The sequence below is a fragment of the Typopeltis vanoorti genome, chromosome 12 (assembly GCF_054136105.1).
Source record: "Typopeltis vanoorti isolate ZY-2024b chromosome 12, IOZ_Tvanoo_1.0, whole genome shotgun sequence".
In the NCBI taxonomy this organism is placed as follows: Eukaryota; Metazoa; Arthropoda; class Arachnida; order Uropygi; family Thelyphonidae; genus Typopeltis; species Typopeltis vanoorti.
The window spans coordinates 30,401,091-30,419,979 of NC_143560.1; the positions used below are offsets into that span (position 1 = coordinate 30,401,091).

The window sequence follows — 18,889 nt, forward strand, 5'->3', positions numbered from 1 at the left end:
GAGTTGGAGTTTATCCAGTAGCTTACTTTTCATTATGTGCCCTATTTCCCTGGTGAAAATAACCTGAACCTTCTTTAATTGGGTGGTGACCCATCCAGCATGAAATCTCATCATTTTGTACAATCATGTTTATTTCTGGTTTAAAGTAGAGAGTAAAGTTTGATCATCTATATCTGTAATTGCCAGCTCATCCTCATTCTTTCAGCACCCAGTGGATACTGTGGAGGTGAGGACATTAGGTCAGAAGCACCAGTTGGTTCTCTGTGTTCGTTAATGATGCCATGAATGTCTTCTCTCAGTTATCTGGCTTTGACCCTGAACTTTGCATTACATAATGAATGAGACTATGTATTCTCTATTCTTGATTTTTACCAAATTCAAATCAACTTGAATGTATCATAGTCTTGTCTGAATTGAAATTCTGTTGGATTATAAAATAAAGAAAACATACATCATTTTTCTTTATTTTGTCATCCAACATAAGGTTAAGTCTGAGGTTGAGTCGGTTTAGGTTTGTTGTAAACCAAAGCAAACCTAGAGGATTACTTGGTTTTATTGTCAGCAAGATATGTTAAAAAAGAAAAGGAAAAAAATAAAGAAAGAAAAAAGACAATTATTTTTGTTGTATTAGATTGACATGCTTTCTTCCCTTTTATTGTATCACAGTTGTCTAGACCTGTATATTACATTGAGAATGATCTGTTAAAAATATAATGATTTGGTATGTTTTGTTAGTGAATATTTAAGAACACAGATCTCCTGTAGTGCTTCAGGAAGCAAATACAAAAAATGAAAGATTTTTTTTTCTGTTATGTATTTTTAAACTTCATGTCTATTCTTGAAAACATTATTGTCAGAATTGAAATATCAAGATCCAGAAAATGCCATAATAATCCTATCTTTTTACAAAGAAAGGCCTGCTTTCTTATTTTGAAATAAATGTTTTCATTCTCTAATTATGTAATTAAGATGTTTTAATAGAGATTTTCTTAATGTTTCTCATGCTTTAGAATTTGATCATGGTCTGTTATGTTTGTTCTTCTCTTTATTCATTTTCTTTGAAAACATTAAATTTATATTTATTACTTTTATTTTAAACTCTTTCTTAACAGTTCACTCTTAATGTGATGACTGATTTTGCTTTTCTGTTGCCATCTTTAGCATGGTGAAACACCAGTTCATATAGTTGCCAGAGAAGGATTATTACCACTAGCTCAGATGCTTTGTGCATTTGGTTGCAAAGTAGATGTGCCAAATAAGGTAATGTTGACCTCTTGTTAATACAGCATATCACACTTTTTTTTTTTTTTAGCTATATCTTAAAATTGGATATCTAAGATTTTTTCCACCATAATGAAGCTTCAAGTATACTGCTTCCGTATAAAATGTCGGGAATGTGTGTTGTACGAATTAATGACATTTAAGGAATGAAAATAACTTTTATTATTATTATTATTAAGAGAGACCTCCAGGGAGTTAGGGACTCATCAAGGAAGGCAATAGTATCTACACTAGCTGTCATACATGTTCTTGAATTCATTCACACTACTTGCACTAATAGCAGTTCATTCCCATCATGCACCACTCTATGAGAGAAAAATCTAGCTCTCATCCCTTCTTGACCACATTCATTCTCAACTTCCAAGGATGCCCTTGCATCCTTTCCCTACCCTTCATAAAATGAAAAATTCCATCTACTGAAATCCTATAGGACTCCATCAGAAGTTTGTTAGTCTTAATCATATCACGTTTTTTTCTCCTGTTTGCTAGTGTCTGTATTGTACAAATTCTCAATCTGTTTTCATAATCATTATTCCAAAATTCCACTATAATTTTTAACACTCTTCTTTGCTCTCTCTCTGCTGTATTGGAATTACCACAGAAACCAGACCTGCATGTAGAAGTCCAAGTGAGATCGTATGTAGGCCTTATAAAGAGGCAACATTGCAATTATCTTTGGAATCTTTGCTATATGGCCCTTGAACTTCAGGATCCCTAGCCTGACCAGTTTCTTCTAGCATAATCCTGTCAATATAATATGACATTGGATATCTAATCATACCAAAGTGCATGACTTTACATTAACTAACATTAAACTTGCAAGCATTTCACATGCCCACAATTTCACTCTATTTATATCTTCAGGGAACTTTATATCTGCAGCACACCTGATTACCCTACCTATCTTTGCATGTCATATCCTTTCCAATGTCATTAATCTACAGATAGAATAGCAATGGACCAAGGACTGATCCTTGTGCATACCACTGGTTTCCTTAAATCTTTTAGACTCACATCCCCCATATACCACTTTTTCATATCTGTCAGTTAGCCACCCTCTTATCCATGCGAATAATTTAAAATCCAATCCTATTTTCTCCAATTTATACAGCAGTCTTTCATGCCATATTCTATTAGAAGCCTTAGCAAAATCCAAAAGTATCATGGAGTATCTATTTCCCTTGTTCAACTCAATAGTAACATCATTACAGAATGTGAGCAAGTTGCTCTAAGCATGACCTTCCCTTAGTAAACCCATGCTGTTCATTGCAAAGTATTACATTCTCTCTCAATCGATTTCTGCATGCAAGCCCTAACCAACTTTTCAAAAACTTCACCACCACTTCAGACATACCAATAGGTTGATAATTGGATACATCAATCTTTGTGCCACCTTATGCAGTGGAATTATCATACATTCTTTCTATTCCTGTGAAATCTTCTCTGTTCCGAGACTCAAATCATATAGCCTAGTCAAAGGAACAGCCATTTCAGCTGAACACTTTTTTAGCATTTGTGCTGATATCCCACCAGTCTGTATCATAGAATTCTTAATCAACTTGTGCAACTGCTCTAATACTTCCTTTTTTTTTTGTTGCATACACCAGATTGATAGCTTTAAGCAAAATTGCCACTCATTAATTGAACAATCTCTTCTGCATCAGTCAGCTGCATACCATCTGTATCATTAGAGTTATTCATTCATATTCATTCTTTCTTTTACTTGCAGCATCACAATAGAATTTTGGGGGGGGGGGGTTTAGCTTGCAGAGCCAATTTCTTTTCATGCTCAGACTTACCTTTCCATACAACAGTTGTGATTCTTCTGGCCTGCTGCTTATAATTTTTTATAACTGATGTCATTGTGATGCATTCTTACTCTTGCATTCTTATTCTTACTCTTGCTTAATTAGATTACACATCCATTTCACACACCCCTACCCTATTTATTTTTTTGAACACTAGGGAAACATTCTGATATTGCATCACTTAAATATTTTTTAAACACTTCCAATGCACTGTCAGTATCCAACACATACCATGGTGTAGAACCTAGCATACTCCTCAGTGGTCATAATTTCCTGCTTTGTAGTTCAGCAGGTAACCTTTTTTGAATGGAACATTCATAAACTTAGCCACTTCCCAAGTGAGTACTACATGATCACTGTTACCAACTGGAGACAGAATAGTTATATCAGAGGGGATTTCAGCTAAAGATATAACTATTCTGCCTCCAGTGCAGAATCATATCTGCACTGGAGGCAGATATGCTTCTGCCATGTTACTTAAGAAAGTTATCTCGCAACAACTCAGTAAATTCAGTTTCATTCTTCTCATGAGATTTCACAGCTATACAATTAGTGTTTGGATAATTAAAGTCTCCAATTATGATTACTCATTTCTCACCCATGAGCTTTATTTGGTAATGCATTTTTTCTCACTAGGAACCAATCCACTTAGTCTGTAACAACATTCCACTGTGTATTTGATCTTGTTAGACTCCACCTCACACCAGATGACTTCAAACTCACTACTGTAAGAAAACTTGTTACTAGTATTGCAGTCATAGCTTTCTACCCTAAGTGGAACTCAAACCATCCAATATCATTGGTAGCATCCCTCCTCTCTTCTCCTGCCTATCTTTAAAATTACTGTATCGTTTTCACCTGATACCTGTTAATATTTCCACCTCTGATAGCCAAGTCTCATTAATGCCTACAATATGGGGTCTCGATATATTGACTAAGGCAACAAACTCTACCCTTTTGTTTCTGATACTCCTAGCATTCGTATACAGATATAACAAGTTACCTGCATGCTTTTTGTGTACTCTTGTTTGTATTCTGCATGATGTAGTTGGACAACTTACAGATTTTTGTTATGCACTAACTTATCTGATTTCTTGCTTTGTTGTTTTCAATTTTTCTGCTTAACTTTTTTATTCTCCCTGTGATCTAAATGACCCTCGACTTTTTGTAATACTCGTGTTGTATGTATAATGATCTGCTTAACCTTCTGATTTTGGAGGCTAGATAATTTTCAATATCATCTAGCAGGAAAGTATTCTTTTTCTCTACTTTGCTGTTCTTGTTAGTGTTCCATTTCCTGTGCATTTTTGGTGCATTTTACAGCTGTAATTAATAGTATCATATTACAATAAAATATGTTATATAAACACTAAATACTCTAAAAACAAGAAAATCCACTCTAGTATACTATAATACACTAGTTTTCCAAGGAAAAAACAATAAAACAGATAAAAGTCACCAATTTTACATGAATGCTAGATACACTAAACACTCACAATGTGAGTGGTCATTGTATCTAGTTTTAACTGAAGTTAATTATGCATCCAATTTTGCTTTCTATATTGAGATATTTCAATTTATTTATTTATTTTTGTCTTACTGGTCGAATAATTCATTTTTGTGCCATATTCCTTTTTTTTAGAGTTTCATTACCTACTAGAGCTCACTAAAGTTAAAACATTGATTGATATATTGTTACCTTAATTACACACTATAATGTGCTTTTGTACTAGAGATAAATATCCTTGAAGATGATGTTTATACAAAATAAAATTTTGGTTGTATAATTGACTAATTAAATTTATTAATTGCTATTTATTATTCCCTTAGCTAACTATTATGCAAGTGTCTCCATAGAGTGCCGAAGACATCTGTGGAGGCCCACTAACCATTATTCACATAATGTCTATTATACATCTTTTTTAAATGATTGATCGACAAAATACTTATGATCAAATCTGGCAACACCCATTCTACACTCCAAGCAAAAAATCTATTCCTCATGTCCATGCTAACCACTCTTATACACAATTTCCAGGGGTAACTTATTCTCCCCCGTCATGTATTAACGTGTTCATACTGAGCTGTGTCTTGTGTGTTGTTCATCAGACAGGAACTCACTTGACTATATATCGTGACTCTTTTGCATTGGGTGATCAAATTTTTACAGATTGGCCAATATATCATTTTTGTAGCACAATTGAAAGACCATTGGAACATTGTGCTTTTGACTAGAAAAGACCCGAGTACAGTTCTTGTGATGAGAGGAATCTTTACATGAGGATCTTTACCTTTCAATTGAAGGTAAGTTAGCCGATCTCATACTTTAGTAGCAGGGTTCTTTCTCATGGAATGAAAAACTTGGGTTTAGTCATCCCACATACAGGCAAATCATCCATGAGAACACATACAATTTACAGCAAAAAAAACCTGGTGTTGGTGATGTTGGGTGGTAGATGGTATTGATGATGTGTGTATTTGGAGAATTAAGTAGAAGATGATGTGGGTGTGTATAGTAGAGTAGAGTAGAGTGCCCTGCTGCATTCAGTTCTTAGACTTCTTAGAGGTGTCATGTTGTAATCATAATAATAATATATATGGCATTCCAGTTTCAGTTTTTTTCAGTATGATTTCATGTAAAACTATTACTTGTAAACTGCTGTAATGGTATAGAAAATTTCAGAAATTCTTTATTTCTTTTATTTTTTATATGTTGTAGAGTAGGTGCCCTTCCTCAATGAGTCTTTGGACTTCTTGGAGATGTCATGAAATAATAATAATAATAATTTCATGTTATAAAAAATATCATCATCATCAAATTCCTGGCATATATCATCGGGGGGGAGGTATATAGGATTTTATGATAGCACTACATGAAAAGTTAAATTATTACTAACTTCCTATCAACAATTTTCCATCTGATTAGCCTGTTATCTGTCAACATTCCAATATTATCAGATCTTATATTTCTGTCTTCTAAGGCACTTTTTTCTGTATCAATTGATCTACATCATGGTCTTCCTCTGAGCCTTTTTCCTGCCATTGATTCTACTGCTTATTTACATCTCAAATAGAGACTCTGTTGCTTGATGTAATACTGCATTCACACCATATAACTGGAGCATTTTGAATAGCTTTCCTCTTGGCACCTTGTCATATTCCATTTTCAGATCTACAAAACTTAAATACAGATCCTTGTTATATTCCCATGATTTCTCACCAAACTGTCTTAAAGTGAAAATCTGATCCTGACAACTTCTGTTTGGCCTGAACCAGGCTTATCTTTTTCCAAGCTTCTCCTCCACAATGTTTCTTAGTTGTTTCTCAAGAATACTTGCATAAATCTTACTAGGAACACTCAGTAGAAAAATTTCTCTGTAATTCTCAATTCAGCTTTATTCGGTTTTTTTTTATATAGATAGGTACTATGAGCACTCTACTTCAATAATCTGGAATTTAACCGTCTGACCAGGCCTTCTGATTTATGATGCAATGTTGCCACTTTAAAACTTCAGCTAAAAAAAAAAAAAAAAAAACAGCTAACGCCTTTTATTCTCATATAGCAAGTAGGTGAGGTGCCATTTTAACCCTATCTAACTTTTGGAGACTGAGTGGGAAGTTCAATCTCCACTGGTAGCCAATCAGAGATAGCTGGCTTAAGGCTATCACTAATTTAATTGGCAGGCAGTGAAGAGATGGCTAATAAGTGCTGCCATCTCATGGTCCCTAACTGTAACACAATATTTTTAATGTCTGAAAATAGTCTGGGTTCAATGGTTGATTTTATTGAGTTTACGGAATGAAAAACCCAGAGTTTCCAGGAGAAAAACCTGCTTGCCTGTGTTAGAGATTGACTAACTCAGGAACCGGTTAAAAAAAGGCTTAGAAAATGTTTTCTCTAGTCGGTGACTAGATTTGAATCTGTCTTCCTTTGTGTAGTCAAGAGCCATGGAATGCAAATCCTACTTCCACTGAGCTACACAGGTGACGCTGTAAAACTTTTTATACTTCAATGTTTTAACATTTCTGGCCGAATATCATCTACTGATGCTGCCTTTCCACATTTCAGGTGCGTGAACTTTTTCTACTTCAAGTACGGATATATAATCCAGATTGCATTCCTGTCGAGTGTTTTCTACCACCATGCTATTGTTTCATTTAGCAATCTTTTAAAGTAATTACTCCATTCATGAAGAATATCTTTATCTTCAATTTTCATGTCCCCCTTTAACCTCTCTAATTCCTTTTACAGTACTCTTTCCTCCATTTCTGAGCTTTTTCACTAGCTTCCAGAATTATTTACCACTTTCCTGATTTTTATTTTCTGTGTTCTTACCCAAGTCTTCCCATAGCTTTTGTTCAGCTAATTTTATAACAGTGCTTTGCTTTCTTACAATTTTCTGTGTATTCCATAAGAACACTAGCTGACTTGCTTGCCTGGAATTTTCAATATGCATTCTTCTTTTCCTTCATACCTCTTTAACTTCCTGACACTATGGAGTTCCGATTTTTCTATCCTTGCAGATCTCACTGCATGCCTCTCTAGCTCAATCAGTCAAAGTTTTCTTTAGGGGTTCGCCACTATATATATATATATATATATATATATATATATATCAGCAGTGATTATTTAGGGTGTGCAGTCCACATCCATGGAATAGAAATATCACCAATATTTACTAAAATAAATAGCCAAAAGGCTTCAGTTTGGCGATGCAAAAATGATAAAAATCAAGTGGATATTAGATCCTGCATTATTTCAAAGCCGAATGTAGAAACTATGAAGATTTCGTTAAAATAACTTGATCAGAGAACTTACGGGAATATGCCCACTGGCATTTACGAGTTGCATACATGCTTTCTAAGGTGGTCCATGCTAGGGCGACTCGTAAATGCTGGTGGGCGTATTCCCATAAACTCTCTGGTCAACTTATTTTAACAAAACCTTCATAGTTTCTACATTCAGCTATGAAATAATGCTGGATCTAATATCCACTTGATTTTTATAATCATCAATATTATATTTTTACATTTATTCCTGTTAAAGACTATCCTTTGCATAATTCCTAAAAATTAAACACGATATACCAATGCTTCATGAAGAGGACACTTTTCGATGTCTAAAAACATTGCATCACATTTGCTTTAATAGCCCGGGTGTGTGTGTGTTCAAAATACATATACCTTTGAACCCTTTGAAGAGATGTACAGAGGTGCATCAGGTCAAATTCTAAGCATTCTAGTGGTTTTAAACTGCTCAGAAGATGAAGCAGGGTGATTACTGAGACAATAGCACTTAGAAATCAGTGGCTGTGATTAGTTATTGTGTCAACCAATTCATCACAACATTGTCATTTGTCATGAATTGCTGAGTTTTTTGAGTTTCATCTGTTTTGCATGTGTGAAGTGTGAACTGACATAGTAGACAAGTTTTTAATATATAATTTTCCATAAATTTATAACTCTTTTGCCCATATTTACAATGGGAAACAGTGTCGAGAATCTAATGAATGACTAAACAAACACACGTAATAACCACAGTAATAAGTTTTAATAAGTAAATATTTCATCCTAAGCATCTTAGGACATCGTCTGTACAGTTAGGGCACATGATTACAATGGAATCCCAATATGCGTGGTAGCATGTTATAGAATTAAATTAAAATATATTTGGAGGGGTAAAAAAAAGATTACATTAAAATAAGATAACATATATAAAAATTATTTTACACAATTTTGTATGACAATTTCCCGTACTTTTGAAATAGCAAGTCATTACGGTTTAGATTTGGTCTGTGAAGTAGGGCTTTAGCACTTTCTTTATATAGATGTTCATGTTTATATAAAGATCTATGTAGAAGTTTGGTCTTTTCCCAATGAATCCTATGGTTTGGGTTTTCAACTCCGTGTTGTGCGAGGCCAGATTTCTGCAGTTTGATGAGACGGATATGGTCTTGATGTTACGAAATGCATTTATGAACATATCTACCTGTCTGTCCATAGTAAGATAATTGACAGGAGCATGGAACCTCGTACACACCACGTAGCATCAGAAGTGAGAGTTTGTCTTTAGGAGAAGGTAACAAGTTATAGATCTGGTTGATTGGTTTGTAGGTAGTAGCAAGTTTGTATTTCTTCATCATTTTTGAAAGACGTTCAGAGATGCCTTTGACATAAGGTATGGGAATCCTATAGGCATGCTCTTGTCTAGCTTGATGTGTGGGGAAGTGACTGATGATTTTTTGAGTTGTTTTAAGATTGTATCCATTTAGCATGGCTGTATTTTTAATTATTTTCAATTCTTGGTTTAGAGTTTCTTCAGAGGAGCAGAATCTATGTGCTCTGGTTACTAATGATTTAATGATACCAAATTTTTAAGATGGATGATGAGCAGAAGAATTGTGAATGTAGCGACCTGAAAATGTCGACTTGTGATAGATGGAAGTGGAGATGGAACCATCTTCTTTTCTTTGGATGTGTAAATCCAGAAAGGAGATACCCTATGGAGATTATTTTACTAGCGTAAAATTGGTGCAAAGATGAAGAAGGTTTATTTTATCTAGAAACAGTGTAGTTCTTGTTTGGAATGATCCCAGTCAGCAAAGACGTCATCGACATATCGTAGCCAAATTTTTGGTTTGGGTTTAAACGCGAAAATTTTTTCTTCAAGGTATTCTAGAAACAGGTTTGCTAAGTTTGTTGATAAGGGAGACCTCTTGCTGTTCCTTCCTCTTGCTTGTAAATTTTTTCTTTTCAAGTGAAGTAACCGGACGTAATAACAAATTTAAATAATTCAACAATATCAGATGGAAATTTTTGCGTTAACAAGTCTACCGTTTCCTTATGAGGAATGTTAGTGAAGAGGGAGACAATGTTGAAGCTAATTAGCATGTGAGTTCTCAACAGTTGAATGTCTTTTATTTATGCATGAAACTCTGTGGAATTTTCAATTGATGTGGATGAATGGCCTATGTGAGGACGGAGAAGGTTAGATAAAAATCTTGATAACTTGTAAGTCAGCCTGCTAATAGAATCCATGACAGGTCTGAGTGGAACATTATTCTTGTGAAGCTTAGGAAAACCGTATATTCTAGGAAGCCTGGCATATTATGTCCTTAGTTTTTTTATTGTTTCTTCATCTAAGAAAGTGGTTTCATCAAGTAACTTATTCTAACTTATTCAGTTTCTTGAGCTGTCTTTTTGTAGGATCATAATCAAGTTTGCCATAAGTATTTCGATCTTGGAGTAATAAATTCATTTTTCAGTCATATGAATTGGTCTAGAATAACAGTGGTATTTCCCTTGTCGGCTCTGGTGAAGCTCTACCTACTTCACAGACCAAATCTAAACCATAATGACATTCTCGCTATTCCTATTGTATGGGAAATTGTCATACAAAATTGTGTAAAATAATTTTTATATGTTATCTTATTTTAATGTAATCTTTTTTTTCCCCCCTGCAGACATAATTTAATTTAATTCTATAACACACTACTGCACGCATATTGGGATTCCATTGTAATCATCTGCCCTAACTGTATGTTATTCCTAGTATTGTTTGAATTAGCTGTACTGACGATGTTCTAAGATACTTAGGATGAAATATTACTTATTAAAACTTATTACTGTGGTTATTGCGTGTGTTTGTTTAGTCATGAATTCTCCACAGGTTTCATTGTACAATAAAATCTAATGAATGTCTTGTTTTCTGCCAGAACTTTTGCAGATTGTATGACTGTAGTCGAATGTGATAAGCTCCTGTGGATAAGTGGATAATTCCAATAATGATCAGATCAGATATTATGTATCCTATTATTGTGTAAAATGTATATTGAGTCTTAAAAATTTCCACCTGATATTGTTGAATTATTCAAATTTTTATTATGTCCAGTTACTTCAGTAAACAAAAGAAAATGCTTAGAAAATGAAGCAAAATATCAGAGAAATACACATAACATAAACAACAAATTTTACAAGATGTTTTGCTGCTCCATCAAACTACTGTATTCCTGCTATGCCCAAATGAATTACCTGATCAACATTATTAGGTCATTGGATTAGCCTCTATCCATAGTTTTAAATTGAAATACTAAATATATATAGTGGCTGTTTATTATTGGTTGGTTATTTATACTTTGCATACAAATATCTTTCCCTCTCCTCATAAGTTTTTTTTTTTTTTTAATTATGCATTATAAATTCACTTATGCATGTCTAGTCTTTATAGGATCCCATGCTATTCACTCTATCCAGCAACTTACAGGACACACATATCACAAATGCTAATTATTAATAATTTGTGTTAGCATCAGTGAAAGTATTTTTACTCACACTTATTCTTTCCTTTACATTTTCCATTCTCACATGACTTATTAATGATGGTTCACATATTTACACTTTTGAGTAATTCAAATATACCACCAAATGTAGCATTCGCCTTCATTATTCATTTTGGAAAATTATGGAGTTAACTACCGTGTTTGAGTAAAACTGTAGTTTAATATAAACCAAAATCTATACTCAAAGAGTGTTGATACAGTGTTTGAGTAAAACTTTAGTTTAATATAAACCAAAATCTACACTCAAAGAGTGTTGATTTTGGTTTATATTAAACTAAAGTTTTACTCAAACACGGTAATTGACTCCATAATTTTCCAAAATGTATTCTGATCACCGTGTAAGCCTCAAAGAAAGGCTCCTTCATTATTCTTTTCTAATATATCTTCAAACAAACATTCTTCCACTCACTGTACGCAGATTTGGTTACAATTAATTGATAAATTAAAGTATTCAAAGTTATCCTACAATTAGTTGCATTGAACATTAAGATGAGTGCTGATGCACTAATAAGATACATAATTTTTTTTTTTTTTTTTTTTTTTTCTTTTTCAGGCCTCCAAGGAGTCAAAAGACTCATCGAGGGAGGTCCTTCCTAAGACATAAAGTCTGTCAAGACTCATCAAGGGGAGGTCCCCCCCTGAGAAACACAAAGTTTATCATACCACTCTTTAAAGTCACTGACCGTTCTCGCTCCCACCACTCCATCAGGCAATGCATTCCACGGCTCAACCACCCTCCACACAAAGAAACCACTCCTTACCCTCTTGCTCACAGTTTCCTTTCGTAACTTCCAGGGATGGCCTCTTGTCATCACTCCTTCCCGCTGATCAACCAAGCGAAAGAACTCCCCAGTGTCAACCCTGTAACCACCTCTCAACAGTTTAAAAGTCTCAATCATATCACCTCTCCTTCTTCTATCCGCCAAACTCTGCAGTCCACATTCTCTCAGCCGATCCTCATAACTATCCTTGTACAGTCCTGAAACCATCTTTGTCATCCGTCTTTGTATCCTTTCCACAGTTAATTTATCCCCTTCAAATCCTGGGGACCAAATCTGAGAACAATAGTCCAAGTGTGGTCTGATCAGAGACTTATACAACGGAATGATAACCCTCTTATCTCTGCAGGTCAGTGTCCTTCTCATAATAGCAGCAATCCTCTGTGTTACCTTCACCACCTTTGCAATATGTCCCCTAAACTTCAGGTTTCTATCAATCATCAACCCCAGATCTCTTGTCTACCCTACTTCCTCCAGTATAACTCCTCCCATAGAGTATGCAGCATCCCATCGATGTTTCCCAAACCTCAAGACCTTACATTTTGCTGCATTAAACCGACACCCCCCATTCATTTGCCCATCTATCTAGCTTATTTAAATCCTCTTGCAGGGCTACCACATCTGCGCTATTACTAATAATCCTTCCCAGCTTCGCATCATCCGCAAACAACTGAATATCCCCCTGCAATCCACTGGCTATGTCATTGATATAAAGGTTAAACAATATAGGTCCTAGTACTGAGACCTGTGGGACCCCACTTGTAACCCTCTGCCTCCTGGAAACTGCTCCACCATACACAACTCTCTGATACCTATCAGACAGCCAATCCTGAATCCAGTTGACCAATCTGACATCCAGACCCATGTGCTGCAACTTAAATATCAGCTTATCATGTGGCACCCTGTCAAATGCCTTCGCCAAGTCTAAGAAAATTGCAGTATATGCCTTTCCCTCATCTAATGCTCTTGTAACTTTATTATAAAAGGCTAGCATATTGCTAAAACAAGTGCGTCCTTTCACAAATCCATGTTGATTCTCACAGATAACATTACCCTCATCTGCCCAATGCTGTACACGGTCCCTCACTACTTTCTCCAAGATCTTAACAACTACTGATGACACACAGACTGGCCTATAATTAGACACTTCCAGTCTGTTACCACCCTTATGCAATGGCACTATCTTACCTTCCTTCCATTCCCTGGGCACCTTTGCCAAAGCCAGACTTTCATTGTAAAGCCACGTTAAAGGTATTGTCAATTCGCTAGCACATTCTCTCAAAACTCGTGGCGAAATACCATCCAGTCCCACAGCTTTACTGACATCCAGAGTACTCAGTATCTGAAACACACTCTCCTCCTGTACCTCCAGACCTCGTACCAGTCCTATCCCTCTAGCATTAAAACTGACTCCTCTAGGATGAAATACTCCAATAAAGTGTTCATTGAACAATTCCACTATGTCCTCTGCATAATATTCGATCATTATCAGAATCATCCCCTTTTGTGAATCCTACATAATTTTTTTTTTTTTTTCCAGTAGCTCTTCTGGCTTATCAATAACAGATATCTCACATATGCTAGTATTTTGTTGTAGATCAACAACTTCTTATAATACACAGAAATATTCATTTTTATTCAGGAATAGATAAAGTTTTACTTTGTCTGTTGTTTCCAAAGACCGGAATGAAGATGTTCCTATACTGCGAAAAACTATACAACCTCAACAGATGCTGTACTTCTCAAGCAAGAAAACTCTTAAAACTTTTATACATCAATAAAAAAAAAAAAAGTAATCATACAGTCAAATTGATGTGAATTTTGTAGCACGGGTTGCATAAGCCATACAACAGCACACTCAACCAAAATGTTCACATGATGCCAGTGGTATATATCATGCTACATGTGGAATTCTCATTGAACCTGTTCATCCTCCTTCCCAAAAAAAGAAAATAAACCCACTTCAGTCTATTAATTATAAAATTCTTTATTGTTGTATCTTACATTTTTCAATAAATATCTACAGTGTGTGTGTGTCTGTTTGTATACAAGCTAATCTCTATAGGAGAATGTTATCTTGTTCTGTGTATAGAAGGTTTGATCACATTAATAATTACTCATATTTTATTCATCTGCTTTTTTTTGTAGTGTTGGGGTTGGTTAGGAAATTGGTAATTAGAGTTCATGAAAGTTATGTTTGGAAGGTTGACAATAATAAAAACAATACTTAATAAAGTTGTATTCCCCCATAATATAGCCAAACATTATTATCAAACAGTTTAAATCATTATAAAAAGTATTAATACACTAAACTTCGAAAACAATATTTAAACAGATGGTAAGGGAACTGGAGAAAGGTTGAAAAGTGATTAGAGAGACATCAGAAATGCAAAAAAGATAATCAACAAAAGGTGAAATTGAAAGGCATTGAATCAGATAAGATTTCATGTAAAGATAATCAGGCAGTAAAATCAATTATAAAAAGAAGGATATTAAGGATATTATATGGTATGGAGATTCAATCATAAAACACACAATTGATGACTATCTGATTACTCTGAGTCTTCCAGGTGCTAAAATCCAAAAATTAATGAATGCAATTGAAAAAAAAAGTAAGTGTTGGTAGGGAAAAAATGAATTTATTTGGTGACAAATACAGCATGAGAGAGGATATGAAATGACTATTTGAATAATCAAGAAGGAAGAGTGAGAAAGCGAAAATAATTAGTTTATTACATAGATATGATAGAAATTAATTAAGAAGGGTTATGATGGTGAATGATTTTTGATGCATAGACTGTGCAAAAGGAATGGTAATAAGTATTTGGATGTGTGGAGTGAGTTTGAAGGAATAATGAATTAGTATAAGAGGGACAGCCTACACTTGAATGCATTTGGTATCAGGAGTCTGTAAGAATTATTAATTGGTATGAGCTCTAACACAAAGAGTAAAAGAAACTAGATTATGATGAGAAAAATAATAAGAATCTGTATGAAAAAGAGACTATATTATGCAGCTGTGTTAATGAGAGGAATGTGCACTGACACGGTAATGATTATGAGGAAAGAACAATTGTGTTTACTAAAATAAAGAGCTAAAAGGCTTCATTTCAGCTACACAAAATTATATAAATCAATTAAATCCAGCATTATTTCAAAGCCGAATGCAGAGACTATGAAATTTTTGTATGAAATTTGACCAGAGAGCTTACAGGAATACACTTGCTGGCATTTTTGAGTAGCCCTAGCATGGACCTTATAGAAAATATGATCGCTTGCCCAAGTGTCCATATATTTGACTTCTATTCATCCATTTTGATAAGGTTTCACTGGCCTGACAGCTGTTTCAAACTGGTTGAAAATGAACTCTCGATCAGTGCATAAAGTATTTACTAAAATAAAGAGCCAAAAGGCTTCATTTCGGCTATGTAAAATTATATAAATCATGTGGATATTAAATCCACATTATTTCAAAGCCAAATGCAGAAACTATGAAAGTTTCATACAAAATTTGACCAGAGAGCTTATGGGAATACACTTGCTAGCATTTTCGAGTTGCCCTAGCACAGACCTTATAGGAAATATGATCGCTTGTCCAAGCATCCGAGAGTTCGCTTATGAAAAATACACCTCTCTGACACTTTGAGTTCCTTAGTACTGAACAAGAGTTTTTGCTCTCTTAAGGTTTCTGCCTGGTCTCTCAGGAGAATCAACCAGTTCGAAACAGCTGTCAGGCCATTGAAACCTTATCAAAATGGACCAACAGAAGGTGAATATATGGACGATTGTGCAAGTGATCATGTTTTCTGTAAGGTCTGTGCTAGGTCAACTCGAAAATGCTGACAAATGTATTCCCGTAAGCTCCCTGGTCAAATTTCTTACAAAACTTCCAGTTTCTGCATTCAGCTTTGAAATAATGCTGGATTTAATATTCATTTCATTTATATAATTAGACAATCATGTGTTTTCTCATAATCATTACCAGGACACAATATTTTTAAGAAGGATAGGCAGGATATGAGAGGAGGAGGTGTGTGCTTCTAATGATATTGGATGATTTAAGTTCCATTTAGGGTGGAAAGCTCTGACTGCATTGATACTAGTGACAATTTTCCTGTGGCAGTGAGTTTGAAGCCATCTGATGTGAGGCAGAGGCTAACAGGAACAAATACATAGTACAGTGTTGTTATAGACCTAGTGGATTGGTTGCTAGTGACAAAGGAATGCACTACCAAATAAACATGATGGGTGCAAATTGAATAATCATAATGGAGAACTTTAATTATCTGAATATTGATTGGATAGTGGTGAAATCTCATGAAAAGAATGAAACCAAATTTATTTGAGCTGTTGCAAGACAACTTCCTCTGGCAGACTCCTCTAATATTTGAGATCAAAGGATGTTAGATCTGATTATGTCGGAGGAGGTTTTAGTTAAAGACGTGACCGTTCTAGCCCCTATTGGTAACACGAGCCAGAGCTGGGTATTCAGCTTGGACAAAAATACAAAATTCCTCAAGAGTTATTTCAGAGAATTTCATTTTTAGAGTACAATCCATTGACAAGGTAACTAATCGTTCTTCTTCTTGTAACAAAAATTCACAACTTGATGTATTAACTGTGCCAAATGAATTAACTGTGCCAAGTCAGTACAGGATGAAGTGATCATCCTGTACTGACTTGGAAAATTGCTAACTTTATGGACATTCCATTCAGAAAAGGTTACTTGCTGAACTGCAAAGCAGGGAATTATGACCATCTGAGAAGTTACCAGGTTCTTTCCCATGGTATTGTTTGCTAGAGGAAGGATATCAGAAGTCTATGGGAAATATTTAAAAATATACTTAAACAATGCCATATTAGAGTGTTTCATTATTATTATTATTATTATTATTTTACATCTCCAGGGAGTTCAAGACTCATCGAGGAAGGGCACCTACTCTACAGCTCTCCTTCTCCACTACTCAACCTCATCATCTACACCAGTGGTTCTTACCTTTTCAAAGTCACAGAACGCTTTTGATTATAAGAAAAATTTGGGGAACGCCAAAAGCATTAGGGTCATAAAACTAACAATAAAGATATGCATGGACTTGCCTTTTATAAAAATGGAACTGATTTTAATGCCATACTTGGGCTTGTCGGCTTTTGCAGGTTTCAGCAACAATATCAGATCTAATATGTGATATACCTACTCTGTCTCTTTGTCTATATTTTCTTTTTTAGAATATCATTCATTTAATAAAGTAACTATCAGTAAAGTAAATATGCACAAATGTTTATAATTGTAGAGATATCAATGCTTACACGGCCAGAAGACTTATGTATCACAGCAAAATGGAAAACATTTTTGCAAAGGATAAAACTGAACTATTGTGATATAATAAAATTAGTTTAATCCTTTATCCAAGTGTGAGCAAACAAAGTTTGCGCCTGAAAGTATCTTCAGGACTGGGGTAAGGTGGTACAACACCAGGACAACTCGTTGCAAAGGTGGAGCAAGCTACCAACACTCCTATCTCAGTATCTCCTATAATGCAAAACACATCTCCTTGCAGACATGTCTAATGTTATGCATTAAGGGAAGGGGCCACTACCCAGACTAGTTTCGACCTTTATTAAGGTCTCTTCAGTGGGAGCCAGGCCCAAGTGGAGCTACCAGGCAGAAGCATTAGCAGGTCATCTCCACCTATAGGAGTTGCCAAATGGTGTGCCACCCTTTTTTTTTTTAAATAAATTACTCTGGATTTAGAGAAAGATGTTGAAAGTTTATTTTTCACTTGGTTAGAGTATAATAAAATTAGTTTAATCCTTTATCCAAGTGTGAGCAAACAAAGTTTGCGCCTAAAGTATCTTCAGGACTGGGGTAAGGTGGTACAACACCAGGACAACTCATTGCAAAGGTGGAGCAAGCTACCAACACTCCTATCTCAGTATCTCCTATAATGCAAAACACATTTCCTTGCGGACATGTCTAATGTTATGCATTAAGGGAAGGGCCACTATCCAGACTAGTTTCGACCTTTATTGAGGTCTCATCAGTGGGAGCCAGGCCCAAGTGGAGCTACCAAGACTTGCTCTTTTTTTTTTTTTTCTTGCTTGACCACGACAAGACATTATCTTAACTATTAGCAACAAGTATCACGAGCAAAGGCTGAACAAATACCCCATTGACCCATTGACGTTACTGACAAGATGGGTGAAGCACAAGTGCTTTTCATATTCCCCTTTGTGGAGCTACCAAGCAGAAGCATTAGCAGGTCATCTTCACCTATAGGAGTTGCCAAATGGTGTGCCACCCTTTTTTTTTTTTTTTTTTCTCTAAATCCAGAGTATTTTATTAAAAAAAAAAAAAAGGGTGGCACACCATTTGGCAACTCCTATAGGTGGAGATGACCTGCTAATTTTTAATAAATAAAGGTGATTTTTGAGAGTCCAGTGCAGGGGCAGGAGCGGATTGCGCATTTCTTTATTAAATTCTTTAATCGAGGCTTGTTTTCTCCATATATTTGGTGGAGCAATGTTGGATCGGACAGGAAGCCAGGGGAAGAGGGGGGGGTGCTTCTCAAAGTCCCACTAATTGTATGCAGGGAAGAGTTTAGTTCTGGTAAAAATTTGGTATCTATGATGTTAGTGTGTGCACTTCTTTCCCAGACGGAGGCACAGTATTCTATTGCAGAGA

General features: G+C 35.2%; 1 protein-coding gene across 1 annotated transcript in view; it reads left to right on the forward strand.

The window, feature by feature from the left end:
- The window catches only part of LOC150100659 (death-associated protein kinase 1-like), a 441,829-nt gene that overhangs the window by 178,348 nt on the left and 244,592 nt on the right, over positions 1-18,889 (forward strand). Inside the window, exon 8 of the mRNA XM_090401850.1 lies at positions 1,162-1,260. Within this exon, the coding sequence (XP_090257976.1) occupies positions 1,162-1,260 (99 nt within the window). The remainder of the gene's footprint in view (positions 1-1,161; positions 1,261-18,889) is intronic.